Source organism: Barbatula barbatula (assembly GCF_947034865.1).
Source record: "Barbatula barbatula genome assembly, chromosome: 24".
NCBI classification, from domain to species: Eukaryota; Metazoa; Chordata; class Actinopteri; order Cypriniformes; family Nemacheilidae; genus Barbatula; species Barbatula barbatula.
The window spans coordinates 11,880,295-11,904,523 of record NC_136787.1 but is presented as its reverse complement, the minus strand read 5'-3'; the positions used below and the strand labels follow the sequence as shown (position 1 = coordinate 11,904,523).

At 40.3% G+C, this 24,229-nt stretch overlaps 1 protein-coding gene across 1 annotated transcript in view; it reads left to right on the top strand.

The window, feature by feature from the left end:
- dchs1b (dachsous cadherin-related 1b) overlaps positions 1-23,860 on the top strand; it is a 90,408-nt gene extending 66,548 nt beyond the window's left edge. Inside the window, exons 3-21 of the mRNA XM_079449297.1 lie at positions 689-877; positions 1,653-1,884; positions 2,367-2,603; positions 3,385-4,431; positions 4,606-4,793; positions 5,024-5,120; positions 5,599-5,756; positions 9,603-10,452; positions 12,888-13,127; positions 13,665-13,790; positions 13,908-14,117; positions 14,975-15,841; positions 17,077-17,190; positions 17,306-17,517; positions 17,615-17,766; positions 18,177-18,307; positions 18,424-18,710; positions 19,312-19,453; positions 19,543-23,860. Coding sequence (XP_079305423.1) covers positions 689-877; positions 1,653-1,884; positions 2,367-2,603; positions 3,385-4,431; positions 4,606-4,793; positions 5,024-5,120; positions 5,599-5,756; positions 9,603-10,452; positions 12,888-13,127; positions 13,665-13,790; positions 13,908-14,117; positions 14,975-15,841; positions 17,077-17,190; positions 17,306-17,517; positions 17,615-17,766; positions 18,177-18,307; positions 18,424-18,710; positions 19,312-19,453; positions 19,543-22,145 — 8,082 coding nt within the window. The 3' untranslated portion in view covers positions 22,146-23,860. The remainder of the gene's footprint in view (positions 1-688; positions 878-1,652; positions 1,885-2,366; positions 2,604-3,384; positions 4,432-4,605; positions 4,794-5,023; positions 5,121-5,598; positions 5,757-9,602; positions 10,453-12,887; positions 13,128-13,664; positions 13,791-13,907; positions 14,118-14,974; positions 15,842-17,076; positions 17,191-17,305; positions 17,518-17,614; positions 17,767-18,176; positions 18,308-18,423; positions 18,711-19,311; positions 19,454-19,542) is intronic.
- The last annotated feature ends 369 nt before the right edge of the window (positions 23,861-24,229 follow it).

Below are 24,229 nucleotides of genomic sequence, written 5' to 3'. Positions count from 1 at the left end.
AAAAATACGGATTTTATTTTAGCAAGTGAACGTATTGCCAGTTGGCCTTGATCTTTCTACTCATTTTAAGGTCATGATGCAGTTCCCTAAAGACCCATCTGTGAGATCCACTTTGTGTCTGCCAAACCTCTACTTTTGGGACAAAGAAGATTTCCTTGTCTCGAATCGTTCAATGCTTTCTCTTGTGCAGCTTGCTTTTGTATTGATATGTGTCAGAAGCGTATCATTGAGTTGCTGTACAGATGGCAGTGCAGAGAGAAGGCAGGGTGCCCAGATAAACAGGATTTTATGATTAGTGGAAACACAGAGGAGCGCGTTCCAAGACATTTTTACCCTTGACTCGTATACTAGCCTTTTCTAATAATTGCTGTAAAAACGCTCTGAATTCTTTCAACAACATTTGTCCCTCACCAGTATAATATGCAGTATGGTATAGCTGCATATGCTTACGGCTCACTTGCTTTTAAGTATTTCATGAATCTGCTCTTCTGCACATTAACGTTGCCATAAATTGGCCATAAACTGTTTTTGGATGGGAGTTGGAGTATAAGCCAATATGACCACCAGCAGCAAATAGCCAATGGCTTCCAAGTCTCCATCTCTCATGCTGGATGTACAGAAATGATTTATCCCTGCCTGACTCAAGTTTTATGACATTAACTGACCAACTCTGTGTTGTTTTCAACAGGTTAAAGCAGATGATGGAGATGGTGGGTCATTTGGGGCTATTACATACTCTATTGGATCGGGACCTGGTAGTGCTGCGCCTGGCCAGTTCACCATTAATAAGGAGACGGGGCAGATCTGTACCAGTGTGGCTCTTGACAGAGATGAAGGATCGGACAGTTTCGACTTCACCGTCACTGCATCTGATGGGGTAAACTGTTTTTATATTGTGATATTTCTAAAGGTGTTAAAAAGACACAATGCATCTTTAAAGGGATAGTTCAAGCAGAAATCTGAAAATGTCATCATTTACTCAACCTCAAGTTGTTCCAAACATGTCTTCGTTATGTCAAACATAAAGAAAGATATTTAGTCAAATGTTAGCGATTGGGAATTCTGATTCATCATAGTTGAAAACATTTAAAATGGTAGTCAAATGTGCCCCAGAACTTTCCAAAATTATCAAAATATCTAATTTTGTGTTCAACAGAACGAAACACTTTACAGTGTTTGTTTCTACCATGGTAGTAAATGATGTCCCAGAAATCTTAGTTGCTAACGTTATTCTTAATATCTTTCTTTGTGTTCAACCAAACCAAAAATTGTACAGGTTTCGAACAACTTGAGTGTGAGTAAACTTGCTACTCAGTGCTTTCTCTCGTAGCTTTCAGAAACAACAGTAACAGACAACCCAAATGAAAATGCAATAACATGCTGTGTCCCATGGGCGCATTGTTATACAATCGCGTTCATTTGCCGAGATAAGCACCTTTCTGCGATTTGCTTCGTTTGCCACTTCAATTATTAATGAAGCCATAAAACGCTGCATGTGGCGATCGAGTAGATATACAGTACTGTACATACAAACTGCTGACTGGCCTCTTATAACCTGCCAGGGCAACAATATCCCACATGAGATATCATCAGACAGCAATGTGACAAACATCTTTATTTCTGGAAATCAATGAAAATCATTTTTCCTACAGGGAGGTCTTATCTCATCTGCCGGTGTGAAGGTGTCATTGGTGGACATTAATGATAACAGACCTACATTCTACCCTGTGAATTACTCCGTCAGCCTGAGCACTCAGAGCACGCCTGGGACCTCCGTTGTCAGGGTAACGGCCCACGACCCAGATGCTGGTGCCAATGGCAAAGTGACATTTCACACTGTCTCCGGGAGTGGATCCAATTTCTTTACTCTCAACAAAGACACTGGTATAATTGCTTTAATTTACCTCGAACTAATCATAAAATATTTTATTGCATTGTGTGTAGTAGGGGGTGCACCAAAACTTTTATCAAAATTTGTTGTATATGGAAGATAAATCCTGGCAATTATTTTTACAAATATTGTTGGTATGCTTTAAAATGCTGTATGTTCATGTGAAATTAACCAGGTTGTAGATCATATTGTAAAATTTAAATCTGCACTTTATTCAAATATTTGATTAAAGACTCATTAAAATATTTCTATGTTTGTTGGTTTGGTGTACTTGTCATATAAACTAACTATTTTTTTATCAAAATTGTAGACATTGTTAATAAAAAAATTGGTTTCAGCTTAAAAAATTGAATTACAGTGCATCACTAATGCAGCTGCAGTTATTTGGTTAACTGGAGTGTTTTTGCTCATCTTTATTATTTACAGTATAATATTCACAGCCTTCACACCTAATCCTGCATTTTCTCCCATTTAGGTGTGATTTCTCTATCACGCTCCCTCCACGGAAAGGCCAACTCTGTCATCACCATGGTGATCACAGCACGGGACGGAGGTGGCCTGACTGCGCCTGTCAATGCCAGGGTGAACATCAGTGTTGTGGCTGGCTCAGTGGCGCCCCCGGTGTTCGAACAAGCACACTACTTCTTTACTGTGTATGAGGACGTGCTCCGGGGTACCGAGGTTGGCGTAGTGCAGGCCAGCACCAGGAACAGTATGTTTTGGTCACATTTTTTTAACAGACGTCTACTTTTTTCACGTCCTTCTTGGAATGTCTAAAAATAAACTAAAATACAGTGCAAAGTAGCCTGTTCTGTAGTAGTTTCTCACATAGCTCTGCTAACCTCACTGCTGCGGGCGTTCCAAACCATATCTGTGTCTAAGGCAGAGAGGGGTGCTGAAAAGCTTGATAGGGAATATTTTTATTCTCGCTGAGCCAGTTGTGCAAATAGAGAAGCAGCTGCTCCGTGAACCTCATTATACAGTCACATCCATCACAGATTCCAGACCAACTCATGGTGCTGGAAATTATTATATGTTGACATAAATTTTCTGACAACAGGCAGTTCTTCATGTTGTTCGATGAAAATAAATGAGGAATTCTATAGGATGCACCTGCCTGTACATATTCTTTCCCACCATGTGTCTTTGTGAACGTTGTTGGTTTCGAACCCCCAATGCATTCTTTCAGAAGACAGTTAAAGTGATAGTTTACGTAAAAATAGAAATAGTTTCATCATTTATTCTAAACATGTATGACTTTCTTTCTTCCTCCAAACACAAAAGTAGATATTTTGAAGAACATTGGTAGTCAAACAACATTGACCCCCAATGACTTCTGTTGTATGGACACAAAACCACTGGGACATTTCTCAAAATTATAGTGTGCATAAATTATGACATTATTTTTGTCCATTTAACCCCAGGTTGCTCAATGACTCCTGTCTCTTTGTATAAAGTCATCTGCTTATCATCGTCCACGTTTCTCTCTTCAGGTGTATCTAAGGATATCACCTACTCTATCTCTGCTGGAGATCCAGATGGTTATTTCACGGTAGATTCAGAGACTGGAGCACTCAGAACAAGCCTCCCTTTGGACCACGAGACCCGACCTTTCTTCGACTTGGAGATTCAAGCGTGCAGCGGTTCCCCTCCTGCCTTCGGAGAGACTCGTGTCCGGATAACCATTGCCGATGTGAACGATAATGCCCCTGTATTTTCCCCATCTTCTTCAGAGTCCCTGCTGCTTCCAGAGGCCACCAAGATGGGCACCGTGGTGTACCGCGTGCAAGCGGAGGACCGTGACTCGGGCCCTAACGGGCAGCTTAGCTTCGACCAGTTGTCTGCCGGAGGTCAGCGCACGTTCGGGGTGGATCGCAGCAGCGGGGAGATCCGTCTCATCGGGACTTTGTCGTATGACAGCGTACCCCGCTATGACCTCCAAGTGATCGCAAAAGACAGTGGGGCACCTCAGCTTAGCGCTACCTTCACCCTCGTAGTCCACATCCAGGCGGAGAATGCCCAGGGTCCTGTGTTTGACACCATGACCTATCGTGTGGAGCTTAAAGAGAACTCTCCCCTCAACACTCGTTTCCTGCAGGTTCGCGCTCTCAATAGAGATCCAACCGGAAACGGAGGCTCCTCTAAAGGTTCAACACAATCTGCCCAGCTGTCATACCGGCTCCGGCCAGACGGGGATGCGGCCGGATTTGGAATCGCTCCTGACAGCGGTTGGCTGTTTGTTAAGAGTGCTTTGGACCGAGAAGCCAAAGATATCTACCTGCTAACTGTGCTTGCTACTTCAGGAAGTGGCCAGATGAGTAAAACAGGAAGCGCCACGGTAAGAGTTTCAGTGACGGATGAGAACGATAATTCACCACGTTTCTCTCAGGAGAGGGTGTTTTTGGCAGTGAGAGAGAACTTGCCTGCTGGAACAGGTTTCGGGAGAGTTTTGGCTACTGACCGTGATGCTGGCCTCAACAGCCGCCTTACGTACAGGCTTCTCCATTCGGACCGTCACTTCCAGATCAATTCCCAGACAGGTGAGATGAAATACAACCTATGCAATAAAACAATTGTAAATGTAAATGAAAGTAAATGATGAAAGTAAATGTAATAACTGTTTATTGTTTTACAGACCAAAAAAGGTTTATTTAAGTCTAATGCTATATTTGTTTTGCTTCTACCATTGTTTCTCAAACTTCGTGTGTTTGTAGGTGAGATTAGCACCAGAGCACCTATGGACCGTGAGCACCAGTCCAGTTATCAACTCATCGTTGTGGTTCAGGACGGTGGTACACCCCCACGCAGTGCCACAGGAACAGCCCATATCACGGTGCTGGATGAAAACGACAATGCTCCAGCGTTTAGTCACACACAGCCTGGCAGAGAGATCCTCATTCAGGCAAGAACACGACTGGCATAGACTTAAATCATAACTTTAAAACAGTACGTCATAACATTTGTACTGGCAGCACAAACGGTATGTTTGTTAAGGCGCAGTTTACACATCATAAAAATGTCATTGAGTCTGTACATGTTATCTTTCAAAAACTGTTTATGTGACTGGATATATTCCCGCTCTTGTTCTGTTTGTAGCAGGCTGGTGTTTGAAACGTACTTGATATTTTGCAGGTTCAAGAAGGCCTTCCTGCAGGATCTATAATAGGAACTTTGCATGCCAAGGACCCAGATGAAGGAGAGAACGGCACTATTTTCTACTCGTTGTTAGGTACACCAGTCAGACTTGACATGAGACATATACTGTGTGTTGGGTGGTAATATTGCCAGAGAACATTGTTGCAAAATGTCTCCAGGTTGTTAAAGGGATAGTTCACCTTATTTACGTGACCTCTTGTCATATAAAACGTATTTGACTTTCTTTTGTTTTACAGAACACAAGGGAAGGTTTTGTAAAAACAAAAAAACGTTTGTAACGAAACAACATTGGCACCAATTGATTTCCATTGTAAGGACCACTGCAACATTTCTCAAAGAAAAATATTTTGTGTTCCAGAAAAGAAAAAGTTAGATACGGGTTATGAACAACATAAAAATGGGTAAATAAATGATGACAGAAAATTTGGATGAACTATCTCTTTAAGGATAAACGTGTCCTTATCTTATCATTGTGTCCGTTGTGATGTATTGTACAGATAATTACACTGTTATATTTGTCTCTATGCTTTCATTTGTCCTTGGTCATTCAGGCTCCAGAGCGGAACGTTTCTCCTTGAACCCGAACACTGGAGAGCTGCGCACCTCTTCCCCCCTGAGACGAGCAGAAAAAGCAGAATACAGCTTCACCGTGACCGCCTCAGACCGCGGAGCACCGTCTCAGACCTCATCCACCGCCTTACTTATACAGGTGCGATTATCCAGAACTGTTCCAAAGCATTCCTCTCATTTTGAGAAGTCAAGGTATGTTCGTCAGAGCTATGGTTTAGTGTTTAGCAGTCGTGTTGAGCTTTGACACGTACATATAGATCCTGCTTGCATTTTGTTCTGATCTCATTCCTTCTTCCTCTTTCTCTTATGATTTCATGCCTCTGTAGTGTCTCTATAAGTGTCTATATACAGCCACGGAAGAAAATTTGAGATAATTCCCAATTTTCATTTAATCAGCATTTCTAGATGTATTGTGGTCATTCCAGTCCAGGTTCTGTTGAATTTCGACAAAATCAAACCTCAGGAGTGAAAAAGTCATCCAACAGCAATGTGAAAGACTGACAGCATGACAAGACGCATACAACTGTGATAAAAATAAAGGTTATCACAAAAAACATTTTAAACATTTAACTTTAAATACATGTACACATATTTTGCAGTATTTGAGGTCTGAAAAAAAACAGAGCATCTTTTATGTTGACCTGTTTCTCCAGTTTTCATTTTCTGCAGATAAATGCAAATAGAAACAATATTTTTATTTGAAATTGGGGAGAAATTGTATTAGTAGTTCGCAGAATGAAACAAAAACACATACAGTTGTGTTCAAAATAATAGCAGTGTGTTTAAAAAAGTGAGTAAAACTCAAAATGATTATATTAACTTTTATTTCAACACACACATGCATTGGGAACACTGCACATTCTATTCTAAATCAAAACATGAAGAAGAAGTATCAAATGTGTTATTACTTTACAGAAAGTGAAGAAATATTTATGTGAAGCTGTTCAAAAAATAGCAGTGTCTGCATTTTACTTTACAAAGTCAAACATTTACTGTATAAAATTAGAGAACTGCATCACATCTGTGTTGTATGGAGTCGACCAACTTCTGGCACCTGTGAACAGGTATTCCACCCCAGGACAATTACACTACAGACCACAATTCCTCTGCATTTCTTGGTTTTGCCTGGAGATTGGGCTGGCCACTTAATAACATTAATCTTGTTGGTCTGGAACCAAGATGTGGCTCGTGTCATGATTCTGCCTTCTCTTGTCTTGATTTTCTGGTCTAGGGGCAGAATCATGACAGACCCACGTGTTTTATGTGGAGAGAAACATATTATTGTCAATCAGGACATAATATGCGTTCTCTCCAGTCTCGTCATTTGGCCCCGCCCCTCTCGTTCCTAGTATAGCTTTCCTCCTGTGTCTCATTACCCACACCTGCCCATCGTTATCTCCTTTGTTAGTCTCCCTATTTAATGCCCTCTTGTCTATTGTCTTGTGCTTGTTCGTTGTACATGTTTCCTTCTCTGTACTTGTTACCTTGTCCTAGAAGCCTTGTCCATTGTCCTAAGTGTGCTTATCCAGAGAAATACTGTTAAGTATAGCCTAGTCTTTGTGAGTGTTCGTTTTAGTCTTAGTGTTTTTTAGTTGCGTTATAGTTGCGTTATAGTTGCGTTATAGTTGAGTTATAGTTGAGTTATAGTTGAGTTATAGTTGAGTTATAGTTGAGTTATAGTTGAGTTATAGTTGAGTTACTCTGTTTTGTTACCCCTTGTGGGTTTTTGTTTTCTGTTTTATATATATATATATATATATATAAATGTTTGGAGTCGTTGTCTTGTTGAAACACCCATTTCAAGGGCATTTCCTCATCGGCATAACCTCTTTAAGTATTTTAATGTATTTAAACTGATCCATGATCCCCGGAATCCGAGAAAAAGGCCCCATATCATGATGGTTGTGCCACCATGCTTCACTGTATTCACAGTGTGCTGTGGCTTGAATTCAGTGTTTGGGGTCATCTGACAAACTGTTTGCGACCCCCCCCCCCCCCCCCATACCCCAAAAAAACAATCTTGCTTTCTTCAGTCCACAACATAGCGCCATTTCTCTTTAGGCCAGTCAATGTGTTCTTTGGTAATTGAAAACTCTTCAGTTACATGTTGTTTTTTCAACAATGGGACTTTGCGTGGGCTTCTTGCTTGGCGTCACATAGGCTTCTTCTAATTGTTACAGTACTCACAGGTAACATCAGACTTTTTTTGATCACCCTGGAGCTGATCATTGGCTGAGTCTTTGCAATTTTGGCTATTCTTCGATTTATTCGAATTGGGAGTTTTCCATTTTCTTCCACATCTTTCTGGTTTTGGTAGCCAATTTAAAGCATTTGATATCATTTTAACTGAGCTGCCATTCATTTTCTGCACTTTATATGTCTTTCACTCTCTTATACATTCTTTTACTCTACTACACCGACTAGTAAAATATTTGCCATATAGAAATTTAATTTCTACCAAAAACAGTGAATGATCTGGTCAGTTTTTTAACATAGCTAATTCAGAAAAACTGAAATGGTGCTTTGAAATGGTTTCCCATTATTTCAGCGGCTATCACTCTTTATAAGTGTAAATACATTTAAAAAAAGGACAACAGCTGATTGTATTTGTAGGAAGACAAGCTGCCATTATAATACAAGTTCCTTCATTGTAAAAGTAAGTTTTAGTTTAGGTTTTATTATAGTGAGCAGTAAAATGAGCAATGGTAATATAACATTAAAGTTTTATCCTCGCTCAGCCGCAGTCATAAAGTCGATTAGAATTACATCTCTTAATCACTTGGACACGGCCAGAACCGAAATGAACAACCCACATTCACTGCCAAACTCGCATCATGCTCACAGTCCCACGAGCTGCCGTATCAGTGTTCAAGCAGAGAAATGAGTTGTGACCCAGAGGTCAGTTTATGTCTACCCAAACACAACACCTCCAAACTCCCAGGATTACTTCCTGCTCCGGATGAACGTTCCGTAACACAAAACCACGTATTAATCCCAGCGCTCAGCACGGTATGGGGTGAATCAGACATGTCACATAGTATTTTTGACAGTAGGTAAATTTTCCTTCCAGTGTAGTGTCCAGATTTCTAGATTCTGAAGTGCTCTACAGAATGATTGTGTGCAATGTTTTGGGGAATGAAATATCTCCACTCTTTTCACAGATGTGATTTCAAAAGGGGAGTCAGATGCAAATTGTAAAGCGTGCAATTTTTCTGCTCCCTATTTGTAAAGGAAAAATTAGAGAGAGATAGAGAGAGAGAGAGAGAGAGAGAGAGAGTGAGGGGGAGAGAGAGACAGCAGGAGAATGCACTTTTGAATCAAGTGTTCCCAGATGGTTGTGATGAGGCCCAGATGTGGTTCCTCATGATCAAACGAAACGCTGCAAACTTCAATCTCATAAAACAGTAGCACCAACTGACACTCTCGCATCAGAGAATCTCACACCATAACAATATCAAGATGATATTTTAAATGCCGGCGATAATACCAGTCTCCTTATTGTATTATGTTTAATTTGTTGTAAACTCTATAGAGTATATCTATATATTTAGTTAATTTTTATAGTTTCTGGATTGTTTTTTTACTTTTGTCAATTGTAATCTTTGTAAGTTTTATTGTATACTTAAGAGAAAGTTGTGCCATATATTGTTGTGTATATGACTAATACAACATGGAAAATTCTGTCAATTTGTTGCTGAGACTGATAGATTAAACCAAAAATAAAAACATTATTTATCTTTATATAAAGTTTATTCTAAAGTTGTATAAATGTTGTTCTGTTGAACACAAAAGATATTCAGAAGAATGTTTGTAACCAAACATATCTGGTACTATAGTAGTACAAGGTGGCCCAGAACTGGTTGTTTCCCACATTCATCAGAATATCTTCTTTTTGTTTAACATAACAGAATTTTTTATGTTTTCGAAACATCATTTAGTAATTTTTGGTTTTAAAATAAATTTTCTTTATGTTCCCAATCTGTAGGTTATTGGCTCCACAAGGACCCCTCCAAAACCCAACTCCCTCTCAATGACCCTCAACTCATTGGAAGGAGCTAAGCCAGGCTCTGTTATTGGTTCAGTGCGGTCACATGACCAACGTGAAGTAACAGTCAATGGTCAGGTGACCTACCTGGTAGTGGGAGGTACGGACCACGACGGAACTTTTATGGTTGACCGTCTAACAGGAGATGTATACTTGGCAAGAGAGCTGGACTATGAAAAGGGGGCTCGATATAGTTTACAGATTGAGGTGGATGACTTCTCAAAGGCCTTTCCGAGCAGTCACATAGTTCATTTGGAAATCAACGTGCAGGACAGTAATGACCACGCACCACAGTTTCCAGAAGACCCGGTCACTATCGTCATTCCTGAAAACACTCAAGCAGGTTCCTCTATTTACACGTTCCAGGCTTCTGATAAAGATGGCAGTGGTCCCAACAGTGAGATACGCTATTCCATCCTACAGCGTTGGCCTGATGACGCAGATCTCTTCAGTCTTGACCCGATCACAGGAGTCTTGAAACTGGGCCGAGAGTTGGATCATGAAGAGACCTCCAGCCTTTTCCTGGTTGTCCATGCAACAGATTCAGCCGTAGACCTTACTCAAAGGCTCTGGGGATCGGTGACGGCACGGGTGTTCGTTACCGATGAGAATGACAACACTCCAATCTTCAGCTCCCCCACGGCTGTGAGTGTGATGGAGGACCAGCCTGTAGGCTTTGTGCTTCTCTACGTCATGGCCCGGGATGCTGACCAGGGCGAAAACGGACGGCTGTCCTACAGGATCCAGTCAGGCAACACAGCAGGACAGTTCAGCCTCAGCCCCAACAGCGGTAAGAATCATAGCATCTCTCTACAGTATATGAAAAACTTCTCACATCATGCAGGTTTATGGGCTGTTCCCTCAAAGCCTAAAGAAGTCCAGCAGGAACAGATTATTCTCTTGAAGGGTTCATGGGAGCGCCGTTTTATTTTGGCTGTAAACCGCACCTCTTTGATTTGAAGCTGGAAATAGGCATTAGCGTGAAATTTCTCCATTATCCAAGAATATGACAGTGGTATGGCCCACGCAAAATGAGGTTAAAAGACAAAGGCACTTAATTGACCGAACAGCTGTGGATGGTTTTCCTTCCAGTGTTGTCAAATGGTTTCTGTTTTAAATCAGACACGCACTGCAATCATAAAAATATACGTGTGGCACGGTTTTGGATCACCACATTGGTGGAACCTTTTGGAGAACCTCTGGGTTACTTTTTAAAGGGATAGTTCACCCATTATAGTTCTGTCATTTAATCACCCTTCTTACTTTCTTCTTGATAATGTTGAAGATTGTTGGTACCCAAAAAACGGCGTTATCAATTAACTTCTAATGTATGGACACAAAACCAATGCAAGTCGATGGGTACCGCCGTTGTTCAGTTAGCAACATTCTTCAAAATTTCTTCTTTTCTGCAGAAGAAAGTAAAACAGGTTTGAAATAACAAGAGAGTGAGCAAATAAAAAAAGAGATTTTCATTTTTGGGAAAAAATATCCATTTAAGGTGTTGTGGCTCCTTTAGTAACCTCATCACTTGAAATATAGATTGACGTTCCTTCAGTAGCCAATAGGATGACACATATTTGTATAGTTACATTCATCTAAATACATAAATTGTAAAAGGCTATACTGTACATTATCAAAAGAAAATTGGTTAAAAGCACAAGGTAACGTCACAGCGTGCAACGTTGAACTGATATGAACCAGACTTTAGAAAGTAAGTCCTAATATTGTTTTAACCGGTTGAGCAGGAGGTCTAAAGATAAATGCTAAGCACAAAACCAGAGCTAGCGTATTCTGAAACAGAAGCTAGCTTAAACATCTCAATGATGTGTTTAAAGTTACTGTGTGTTAGACGGACCATAAATAAAAATGAGGCCGCACACACAGTTTGGACATCTCACAAACACGCAATAATGTTTCAAAGTCATACTGCAGATCAACCAAAGGGATGTGTTTATCCTGACTGACCCTCGCTCTGGCTCTCACTGATGGCTGCAATGCGAAGGTAGAGCTGGAACGGTTCAAACATGGATCCACAAACAGCTTTCAATCCTGATCTTTATAGCATTCAGTCATTCTCAGATTCCTTATAGTGAGTATGGTTGAGTTAAACTAAGGTGAAAAACAGAGGGAATAAAGCAAACATGAATAATGATATGAGCTTTGGATAATGTGTTGGAATTTTATGTGGCGTGAGCTAAATCTGCAAATTTGGAATTGCAGTTACATATTAACAAGGGAGTGACAAAGTTGAATTACCCTTGTACTGTATATTTTATTTGTACAGTTTCATTGGGCACACATGCCTGGCCCGAAGTTATCTTCCAGTCTGTGTTTGTTTATCGGTCTGGCTAGTGGCTAATAATATAACTAATTTAATTGTATTGTAGTTATATTAATATTAATTTATATCATTATTTTAGTGTATAATAATTGTATTAAGAAAACAATTTGTTGAATTTTATTGTATGTTCATTTTATTAATGGGTCGTGACTCGTGTTACTTTCACATTTAAGTTTAGCCAAGTAACGGTTCTCAACTGGTAGCCCAAAATAATGTTATGTACTTGTTGTTTTGTTTGCTTGCTATCAAAATAATCTGCAGGGACTCTATTCTTTGCAGACTTGTAACGGAAGTTGGTCCAAAAAAACTACTTGTAAGTCGCTTTGGATAAAAGCGTCTGCCAAATGAATAAATGTAAATGTGTTCAATTTAAATGTAAATGTAAAGTTAAGTTTGGGCCAAAAAACGTGCATGGGTAGTAACATTTTGTTTATCTTGTTGCTTTAAAACCCTCTCACAGAATTTCCACCCAGTTGAATATTTCAGAGCTTAAAATTAACTGTTTAAAGTCTTTATTCATTATAACAAAAGACAAATAATGAGAAAAATCTTGGTTTTAGTTATTTTTAGTTGATTTCTAGCATCTCACTTGTTCTCTGTTAAATCTAAATACTCTTTTGGAGAAACAATTGGACTTTTACTGTTGGAGATATTAACCCTTTCATGCATAGAGTTTCGCTTTAAACAAAATGCATTCTTTCCACTCAAGTCAACATCTTGTTTAACATTCCAAAATCAATGAATCCTGCATGAAAGGGTTAAAGAGGTTTTATGTCAATTTTCAGTTACTATAGCGCTATTTCTGTGACCCCAGCATAACATCAGAGTTCAAGGTCATTCCGAGAACTCCTCATACAGCGGACAACTGATGTTTTTTTTGACAGGCTCTCTTTCCATCCTGAAACCTCTGGATCGTGAAGAGCAGGAGAGCTACAATCTCACTATTATTGCTGAGGATCATGGGATACCCCAACATTCCACCACTCAGGTGCTGTGTATCCAGGTGATTGATGTGAATGATGAGGCGCCCTGGTTTGAAAGCAGTGAGTTTGAAGCTCAAATCAGAGAAAACCAACCAGCCGGAACATCTATCGTCAAGGTCTCGGCCTCAGACCGTGATCATGGTGAGAGGAGTTTGATTACTTTTAATTCAAGTGTTAAATGTGTGTTTTTATCAGATTCCAAACATTCAGGAATTCATGACCCTTGTCTAAAAGCTTTGCCATCTGCTTAAAGCGGTTATGTTGTTTTGTGCTGAGGGTCATATTTTTTCTTTTAACACTTCCTGTGGAGGGACCAATACGGGACTCATTCTTGGCCTCTTGGGCGGAGTGAGCGAGTAAAGAGTGGTTGTAAAGTCATTCTCCAGGACCATTAATTGAGTTAGCAGGTGCTCATGCCAAAGCTGACTTTGCACGCAATCTGGCATCCGTATGTCTTTGGTACACACTTCAGTACACTTGTGCAGTGCAGCTCAGCAGAATTAACTGCTGATGAAACTGGTGTTACATCCAATATGAAAATGATTGAACCTGAATGTTTTATAGCAATCTGTGCTTCTGTTTTAAAGCAAATCAGGTTGTTCCATTTTTCATTTTCTGGTCCTGTCATGTAATACTGAACAGGATTATGTATTTCTCTTTATTTCGTTTGGTTTCCAGGCACTAATGGTTTGGTGATTTATGGTGGTGTTACCGAGGATGGATTCACAATTAATCCGGAGACGGGTGTAATATCTGCCACTCAGGTTCTAGACAGAGAACTTCAGGATCAGTACACAATAACAGGTACTTCATCACAGCCAGTTTCTTCAATTGAGGGATCTGTATTATAAACACTTTAACAACTGTTTATCAGAACTGATGCTAAACCTAATATTGCTTCTTGTGTCATGTATGTCACAGTGTATGCAAAAGATGCTGGGATACCTCCTAACTTTGCCAAGGCTAAAGTTCACATCACGGTGCAGGATGAGAATGATAATGCCCCGGCTTTCGGAAGGGAGCACTTAAGTCTGGAGGTGCCTGAAAACCTGGAGCCTGTGGAGCTGTTCACACTTAAAGCCACCGACCAAGACACTGGAGAGAGTGGCAGACTGAAATATAAGATCACAGGTCATTTTGTTTGTGTTTTGTCCAACATGGTTTTATTGTTTGAAATATTACATTTTAAAATCGATATTAATTGTGAAGCGTTTAACAGTCATAAATCATTTCTAAAATGATCATGAATGTTCTGACCAGCGTCTATACCACCACAACCAACTATTTTTCAATTGCTGCTTTATTGGTGACCAAGTGTCAGTAAAAATCATGATCTGAAATAAATCATAAATTATTATAGGTGATCATTTAATCACATTATTTAAGTGCAATATTTTTTATTCTATTGGTTTTCTTTTCAAATGTTTTATATGAATGTATAATAATACATTCTGTAATGTATAATAAATGTTTATGTGTTAACATTTTTATCTATGTAGTGAAATATTAAGTGTAAAATATGCTTTTAGAATGCACAATGTTTAAGAATTCATAATCTAATAATTTAAAATAATTATGCTAATAATTATAATAATAGATGCGATATGTCAATTTAAGTGATGTAAATTTATAACATTATTATTGTTGTTGTTATTGTTATTATATTGTTATTATTGCTATGATATTATGTTAGACATGAATATTTGTTGCTAATAATTATAGAAACTAATATTAATGTATAACATTATATTATTATAATTAAAATTTTAAGAATAATAATAAAAGATAATGTTAATATACATAACATTATTATTATTATTATTATTCATAATATAAACTTCATAATTTAAAAATCACATTACAGTTCACTTGTTATGTACTGTATGTTGTGACGGCACATTTAGGCCCTTTTAATGGTTTAATTTATAAAAAAGATAAACTTACACTATTATTAACATATGTTGTATCTGTGTGCGGTTCTTCTACAGCTGGAGACCCAGATGGTGACTTCCAACTTAATACTGCCTCTGGAGCTCTGTCTACCTCCAGACCTCTGGACAGGGAGAGGAAGAGCAGTTACATTTTGGCAGTGGTGGCCCAGGATCATGGTAGCCCCTCTCTGAGCAGCACAGCCACTGTGGAGATCTCTGTCCTTGACGTCAACGACAACAGCCCCAAGTTCAGCCGCAGTAGCTACACCATTGACGTCTCGGAGGATGCTGCTGTAGGTTCAGTGGTGCTGGATGTGACGGCCACAGATGTGGATGAGGGTGAGAATGGTCAGATCTTGTACTTCCTAAGCCAAGAAGCCAAAGGGGCATTTACAGTAGACCCAGACAGTGGAAGAATCACTACCACAGCACCTCTAGACAGGGAGAAAAGAGCTTCCTACACCTTCCATGTTAATGCAGTTGACCTCTCACCCGCTGCCCCCCGCAACGCCACAGCACAAGTGACGGCTACCATCCTGGACATCAACGATAATGCTCCTTTCTTCATCCAGGACCCACTTATCATTAATGTTTCCAGTGGAAGTGTGTCCACACATCAGGTGGTGGCTACCATGAGAGCAGAAGATAAGGATTTTGGAGCCAACGGGTCGGTGTTCTACCGGTTTGCTATGCCGGTCCAAGGGTTTTCCATTAACTCATTAACAGGAGAGATCCAGACCACAGGAAAGCTGCAGACCCTGACACAAACCCAGCGTACCCTCATCGTGGAGGCTATGGACCAGGGCAGCCCTCCTCAGTCTTCTCTAGGGGTGGTGGTTATTTATGTGAAGGAACAAGACTACAGGGGCATTAGGTTTTCTCGAACCGCCAGAGATGTTACTATCCAGGAGAATGCTGCTAAAGGTAGGGAATTACAATGGAAAGTGAAATGTTATGAAAACAATTGATGTGCTATTATTAGGGGTATAACAATACTTGTAATATTAACTCTTTAAGGTTTAATTTAACTTTTTGTATGTAAATGAATTAAAATTAAGTAGAAAATTATAATTAGGAAAAGGTTAAAGAATGCTTAAATCCTAATACAAAAAGTCTTGAAGGACAAGTTTAAACGCAAACACATTTATATCAAAATTGTATTGTATATTAATTGTATTAGATTACATTAAAACTACTCTATTGATTCTTTACGGAGGTCTATATTTTGACGCAGGTCGCATACCAATAGAATGAAACCAGTAGCAAACCGTGACGTTGCCTTGCTCCTCTGTGCATGCGCACCTCATGAGAGCACTCTCAGCAAAGAAAGCCTACACTAGTAGACAGTAAACAGAGATTCACCAGCGAATAAACTATGATTATAATGAATCTTAATATTAAACTGGTAACATTACAGTGAACTAAACATGGAAGTGACCATAGTATATTTACTTATCTGATAAAATGACACTGTTATACAGAATAACAGTAAATATGTATAATATGTAAAATTTAAGACACTCGTCTTAAATTAAGATCACATCAGCAACCAGAATGAAGTGATTTTTTAAATAACAAATTGAATAACTTACATTTTCAGATGTATGAATTCTCAAAATTTTTTGAATTATAAACCCTATATTGTGAGAATTATAAACCTTACATCTAAACGTTAGTCCTTTATGATGTTTTTAATTCAAAGCACTGAAATGAGACATTTGGTTAAGGGCCTGAAAACTTTCAGTATGTTAAACAGAGTAGTGTTGTATAGAGCTTGTTAATTGACATCACACCACATTGAATGCTGCGCCATCTTGGGAGGATGACTGCTAGTGCGTTCAATGCAGTGTTTTGTTTTTCTTGTTTGATTAGGAAATATAACAATGGTAGGTCGGCCTTTCTGTGTTAAAAACTGCTATAGCATTACGCAGAGTCGGTCAGGCAAGTAACCGTACATATCAAAACAATATTAGCATTGGATATTATCCTCCCAAGATGGCGGCGCCACTGGAACATGCAACATAGGGCGTGACGTCAGCTTCACATACTCTTTTTCAACAACCACTCACAGACAGTTTGCACTGGAAGTCAATCTATCTATCGGCTAGAGTGCGTGCGTCTGAAAAGCATTGAGGATTTTTGTGTATTTTTCCAAACAGGCACAGTTGTTGCTCAGGCTCAAGCCCAACATGCTGATGGCAACCGGAACGGCATCACTTACACCATCTTCAGTGGGAACAAATACCAGTCCTTCAGTATCAGCTCAAGTACAGGTCAGATGGAAAACCAAATATAAATGAATAGATTTAAACAATATGCATGAACTCATCTGAATTAGAGTGATAAAGACAATTGACCTACTGCACAACATTGTGTGTGCTTTCATAGGTGAAATCTGGGTAGACAGCTCCAACACACTGGATTTTGAGGATACCCCGAGACTCCGCCTGGTGGTGAAAGCGGAAACTACATCCTCAAGCTCCTTCACGGCCGTCAACCTCATCCTTCAGGACGTCAATGACAACCTTCCACGATTCCAGCTGCAGAACTATGTGGCATATATGCATGAAGCACAAGGCTATGATTTTCCCATCATTCAGGTAAGGGTTCTTTCATTTCTGGAACATTGCAGACTTAATTCTATATGTGATCAGTCTCCCATGATAAAGTTTCTACTGTATATATACTGTATGTTAGGTTGTGGCGGAGGATGTTGACCAGGGTCAGAACGGTCAGGTGACGTACAGTATTGAGTCTTCCAGTCAAAGTGGTCTGTTTAAGATTGACCCTGTGACCGGCAGCATCACGACAGCAGCCATCATGGACCGAGAGATCTGGACACAGGCGAAGTGAGTGTGTGTTTCTGTGTGTTGTGCTTGTTTGGCTGGTGATGTCATCGCACGGCAGGTCTTTGATTTCCTCTGTTCTGTGGAATGTATCTGCTCTATCCAGACTCAGTTTCTGTGTGTGTGATGTGTTCCCCTGACCCCTATCATGCTGTGTGCTTTTAATTTACTACATTTTTGAGTCTGTTAGTGTTTTTGGGTTGTTGTACGAATGTGACGTGTTTTCCTATCAGAAAATAGAAGTTCTGTTCTCTCTCCACCCAAATACGGTTAAAGAAACAGCTCATGTTGTTCCAACCCTTCGTGTTTTTATTTGTTGTGCAGAACACAAAAGCACATTTCGAGCCAAATGTCTGACGTCATTGTGCTGCTGAAATAGAATGATTTTAATCTTTTTATCTCTTTTGCGTCAGGCTGGTGATAAAAGCCACAGATCGTGGAAGCCCTAAGCTAGTTGGCACTGCCACCATCACAGTCATTATTGTCGACCTAAACGACAACAGTCCCACCATCCCAATACCACGGGAAGTAAGAATTCCAGAAAGTGAGTAAACTAACTTTTTTGACCTCCTCTTCTTCATTTATTGTTCAGCAAAATGTTAATTCCATCATATTGTGTGTCTACTAAGTGTGTCACTGTTCTCTCTTCCTTTAATCCAGACTCTCTTATCGGCACTGAAATCACACTGGTGACTGGAAATGATGTGGATTCTGGCCCAGTCCTGTCCTATTCTTTGCAGCTGGATGCTTCATCGCAGGGAAAATTCAATATCCACCGTTACAGCGGTCGTGTGTCTCTGATAGCGCCATTGGACTTTGAGGAGAGGACGTGGTATACGTTGACTATTCAAGCTTCAGATTCAAAACACCAGAGTGAAGCCAATCTAACTGTGCTGGTGGGGGATATAAATGATAATGCACCTACTTTTACACAAGATCTGTACCAGGTGAATTTCACTTTTCTATGATTCTGTCTTAGCTGAGTAGACATTCTTATAAGTGGGGTTTTGATGACAGATTTTCCAAATTGTACACTGTAAACATGAGGTAAAGTGTTTTGGTTTAAAGGGATAGGCGAAGCTTTATTTGCTGTGATTTGCTCTTAAGTTTGAATTTGTGATCATTTTTCATGGTAAATATAAGGATGTTACTACCATGGTGATGTTAAAACAGTAATGGAATGAGAATTGGTTCAGTATAAATGTTTATGCACTCATGTACAGCAGAATAAAGTCTTCATTAAAGGGATAGTTCACACAAAAGTAAAATATTTTCATTGTTTATTCACCCTCATCTCATTCCAAACTTGTAAGACTTTCTCCTGAATAATATATAAAGGATTATTGAACTTCCATTGGATGGACACAAAACCACTGAGACATTTCTCTAAATATCCTTTCATCAATTCATATACGTTTTAAACGACTTTGGTGAAAAAATGATGACAGAATTAAACATTTTTGGTGACCTTTCACTTTTATATACATACATCTATCTATTGTATCAGTGTGGAGAGACAAACTTTAAGATGGTTTTGTTTTTTTCCAGGTAACTCTTCCAGAGCATTCCCCAGCAGGCAGTCCTGTTATCACAGTTACCGCCACTGATCGAGATTCAGGAGTAAATGGAAAAATCACTTACCAAGTGGTGTCATCAACGAGGGAGGGGTTTTACATTGATCCTAAAAATGGTATGTGCCTGATGTTCATACATACGGTATGATGTGCTCTTAGTACTTAGTTTACAGTTAAAAAAGTGACTCTTTTTCTATCATTACAGGTACACTTTTCATCAGACAGAAAGCAGAGTTTGACCCTGAGCAGCCTTCTGCAAGCGTAGTTATTGAAGCTCGTGATGCAGGAACTCCACCTCTGTCGTCTTCTGCCACAGTCCAGGTTCAACTCATAGATATCAACGATAACGCCCCCATATTCCACCAGCTGGAGTACAGAGCCACAGTACCCGAAGACCAACTTCCCGGAGCCACCATCCTAACCTTAGAAGCAGTAGACGGAGACCTATCTCAGGAAAACTCTGGCTTTGATTTTGCAATCGCTAGCGGTAATGACGGAAATGCTTTCCAGATTGAAAGCAGCGTCCGTTTCATAGAAGGTCACGGTTTCCAGACGGTAGGAACCTTGATACTGATGGAGCGACTGGATTTTGAGGCATTGTCCCTCTATAACCTCACCATCGCCGTCTCGGACCGTGGCAGTCCCCAGCGCAGTTCGAGTGTACCTGCCATCATCACGATCACTGATGTGAATGACAACCCTCCTGTCTTTGGCCGCGCTGAGTATGTTGTTGCTTTGAATGAAGGGGCGGCGACTGGTACTGAAATCCTACGTGTGACTGCATCCGATCCAGATTCAGCTCCCTACGCAGAGGTCCAGTACAGCATTAGCTCTGGAGATGAGATGAATCTGTTCTCTGTGGATCAGTGGAATGGAGCGTTGAAGCTTCAAAGACCTCTGGACAGGGAAAGTCGGACCTCTCATGTGGTTATAGTACAAGCCTCAGATGGCCATGGTCATTTTGCTCTTGCGCCTGTTAGCATTGAGGTGAAGGATATCAATGACAACCGACCTTATTTTCCCATTGCTACGTTAACCGTTAGTATTCGTGAGAACCAGCCGCCCAACTCCGCCGTGACTGTGTTGCACGCCATTGATTATGACACCGGTGTTTACGGACAGCTTAAGTATTACATCATGGAACACACTGGGCTCGGAAGAGATAATTTCTTAGTCAACCAGAACTCAGGAGAAGTGCGCACCAAGCAGACATTTGATTTCGAGAAGGATAACTCATTTAACTTCATCGCTTCAGCTGTGGATGCAGGGAACAATTCAGCTACCGTCACAGTGCAGGTTTATGTTACAGGAGAGGACGAATATGACCCGATTTTTACCACCTTAGACTTTTCCTTTGAGGTACCAGAGGGAGCCAAAAAAGGTCAGAGCCTTGGAGAGGTACAAGCCAAAGATGAAGACGGTGGAGTGGATGGGATTGTACTGTACTCCTTCCCCAACATCTCACCGTACTTCGAAGTGAACAAGACTACTGGCGTGATATACCTTAAGATGGACGGCTCTGGCAGCTCAAGCGGGGGTAGTCGCTCAAAGCGAGAAACACGCTTAATGACTATGGATGTAAATGCCCACAGCCCCCTCGATAGCTCAAGAGTCGCCACCGCTCGGCTCACCATCGACATCACCAACACATCCTTCGGTCTTGCAACCGACTTTAACATTCTTCTTGTAAGCATAATCGCTGCCTCACTTGGAGTAATTGTCCTGTTAGTCATAATTGCAGTGGCTCTTTATCTTGTCAGGCGCAAGAAGAAAGGACAGGATACTGGAAATAGCACTGTAACTTCAGGCACTGCTTTGCAGAAGTTGGAGGAGTCTAAACCAGCAGGGGGAGACAGGATCTATCATCAAGCCCTTCCTGGATATGTAGGAGAGGATGAAAGAACGGGTGGCTCCTATACACGAGGAGGTTCTCTCGATCCCTCTCACTCCAGCGGGCGGGGATCAGCCGAAGCAGCAGAGGACGATGAAATCCGCATGATCAATGAATACCCGAGAGTGGCGAGCATCACATCCTCCATGCAAGAGCACATCTCCGCTCGTGGCCCTGACTCTGGGATCCAACAGGATGCAGATCAACTCTCTGACATTTCTTGTGAACCTGGACCACTTGATGCAAGCCAGTGGTTCAAAAGTAAGAAACTGGGAAGTATCAGTGGCACTCTACTCTCGGGTCAGCTTCCGGTCTACAGAGATGAAGGTGGAGGCTACCTCGGAGTAGGAAGAGGGTTAAACATTTCCCATCCCAAAGATTACCGTTTCCCTGAGGATGGCAAACCATCAGTTGATGGCTCCCTTACGGCCATAGTGGCGAGCGATGAGGAACTGCGAGGCAGCTACAACTGGGACTACCTTCTCAACTGGTGCCCTCAGTTCCAACCTTTAGCAAGTGTCTTTACAGAGATCGCCAGGCTGAAAGATGAGAATCTACCGCCCAACAACCCACGTCGCCCCTTCCAACCCAAATTAAAAACAGACCCCAAACCAAGAATCGACCCCCCGCCCCTCATTACCTCAGTGGCTCATCCGGGAGCCAAATCTGTCCCGCCTAAACCAGCCCTATCACGGACGTTCCATAACTTTGCATCTCTGAGGCGTTCACCTATTAGCCACGAGGGCTCTATTTCATCGGCGGCCATGTCTCCTAGTTTCTCCCCTTCACTGTCTCCACTTGCTTCTCGGTCTCCAGCAGTTTCCCCCTTTGGTGTCACTCAAGGTCCCTCAGCATCCATTATCAGCACCACCGAGCACTCCCTGGAGAACAGAGATGAAGCCGAAATGAGGATTTAATGCTACATTGAACTCGTTTTTTGTCTTTTGATAAGACTTTAGTTGCTCTTAGCGTTGTTGCAAACTTAAACGGCAGCATGAAAACCAGCTGTGATGGTGACGCAGGTGTTGAAATGGTTAAAGTGTTACGCAGATGAAGAATGACGTTACCTTTCATCAGAGCCACCGCAGTGTTGATTTGAAGAGTTGTGTTGCTTGGTTTTGTCTCGCTGGCTGGCCAGACAGACAAAACATAAATGCTTGTTTTTTATAATGACGACTCAAACAGCTTTGAAGTTTCTCCATCCAGAATAGCTGCTATCATCATTCTTTTTAGACCGCAGTGAGAACTCTGTAGGAACACAAACTGAAAGAATTGTGTATGTTTGATATGACTGGGAGATGTTTAATTTTTTTTCTTTTTTTACTGTATATTTTTTCAACGATGATACTCTTAGTTTCATTTATATATTTTTTATGCAAGTTTAACTTCTGATTACCATTGTTTTGAGTGAAGAGGTGCTTTGATTGACATTGTTTATATGTGTATTTATATGTATGCTAGCCATATTTTGTGCATTATCATTGTATAGTGTCTAGGATCACCATACTGTGCGATTGTGACATTTGTGACACTTGTAATGTGAATGATTGGAAGATTTTATTATTTATAAAAAGAGAAAGTGTTGAATCTTTCCATGTTACATATAGTAGTGTTGTATTATAGATCTTTAAAAGTGCCCCCAGCCCCATAAAGTGATAGTTCACTCAAAACATTCGGCATTCTGTCACCATTTACTCACCCACTTGTCATTTCAAACCTGTATGAGTTTTTCAAACTTGTATGACTTTCTTTCTTCTGCAGAACACAAAAGAAGAAATTTTGGAAAAAGTTAGTAACCGAACAACCGCGGTACCCATTCAGTTCTATTGTGTGGACACAAAACGGGTGAACGGGTACCGCCATTGTTTGGTTACCAACTTTTTTCAAAATTTCTTCTTTTGTGTTCTGCAGAAGCAATACAAGTTTGAAATTACAAGACTGTGAGTAAATAATGGCAGAATTTTCATTTTTGGGTGAACGATTCCTTTAAACTAGACTTTTCGGCATCTTAGTTAATTTATTGTACAGTAGAAAGTGCCGGACTATTTCAGGCTCATGTGGAGACCTCAAAGACTCTTGTTTATGTCATTGAATTTCTCGCAAAATGCCATCAAAGCGGAGCAGCTCGTGTTTTTATGCTGCATTTTTATGACCATAACAAAAAATGCTGTACTGTCTGCACATCTGACGTCAATTTACAAAGTAAAAATGTTGTCACTCTGAATTGATCTGAACTCCAGATTATTTACCTTCCAGGTTGTTTCACGAGAAAATTACCTTTTTATATTCTCTGGACATTTTCGATTTTAAGATTTTAAAGTGCCCTGCATTTTTTTTAATCTCTTACCATCCTTCTCAGTGAATGACATTAGTGCTATTTTGCTACCTCTGGTGCATGTCTGATACCAGCACTGCCTCAAGTGTTCCCTGTTAAGCACCCGGAACCGATGGAAATGAGGGGCCTGACGTTTTGGAAGTCTGCCTTACACGATTAATATTGAAAGCTGACATTTTGTTGTCTCATAATCTGGAAGACATCAATTTGCAGACAGCTGCTTGCAATCTCAGAGCAGCACAATTTAAATCATCTGTACATGTATTTAAAACAAATATTAAATTCCGTTTGGTTTCTTTTTTCAAACTTGCGTCCTCTCTTGTATTTACTCCAAGCTTAAATCAAAACCTGGCCCAGGAGTTGAAAAATAACAGAACTGTAAAACGTCAATCATCTGGCTTGTACGTGAAATGAAAATGGAAAGGGTCAGAGTCAAATTTGTCCTTCATTAAAAAGCAATTTGAAATATTAAATACAGTATGTTCCAGACCTGTGGCCCTTAGGCTCTGTGTTGTTAAAGGCAAAGTTAAATGCAAGCATAGAAATGAAATTTCTTTTCAGAAAATGCAAATTAAAGATAATCATGCATCATATGAATCAAGCAGACCTGTAAGCGATTACATTTGCCATTGCCGTACAGTGTGTTAAAGGCATGCAGGAAATAGT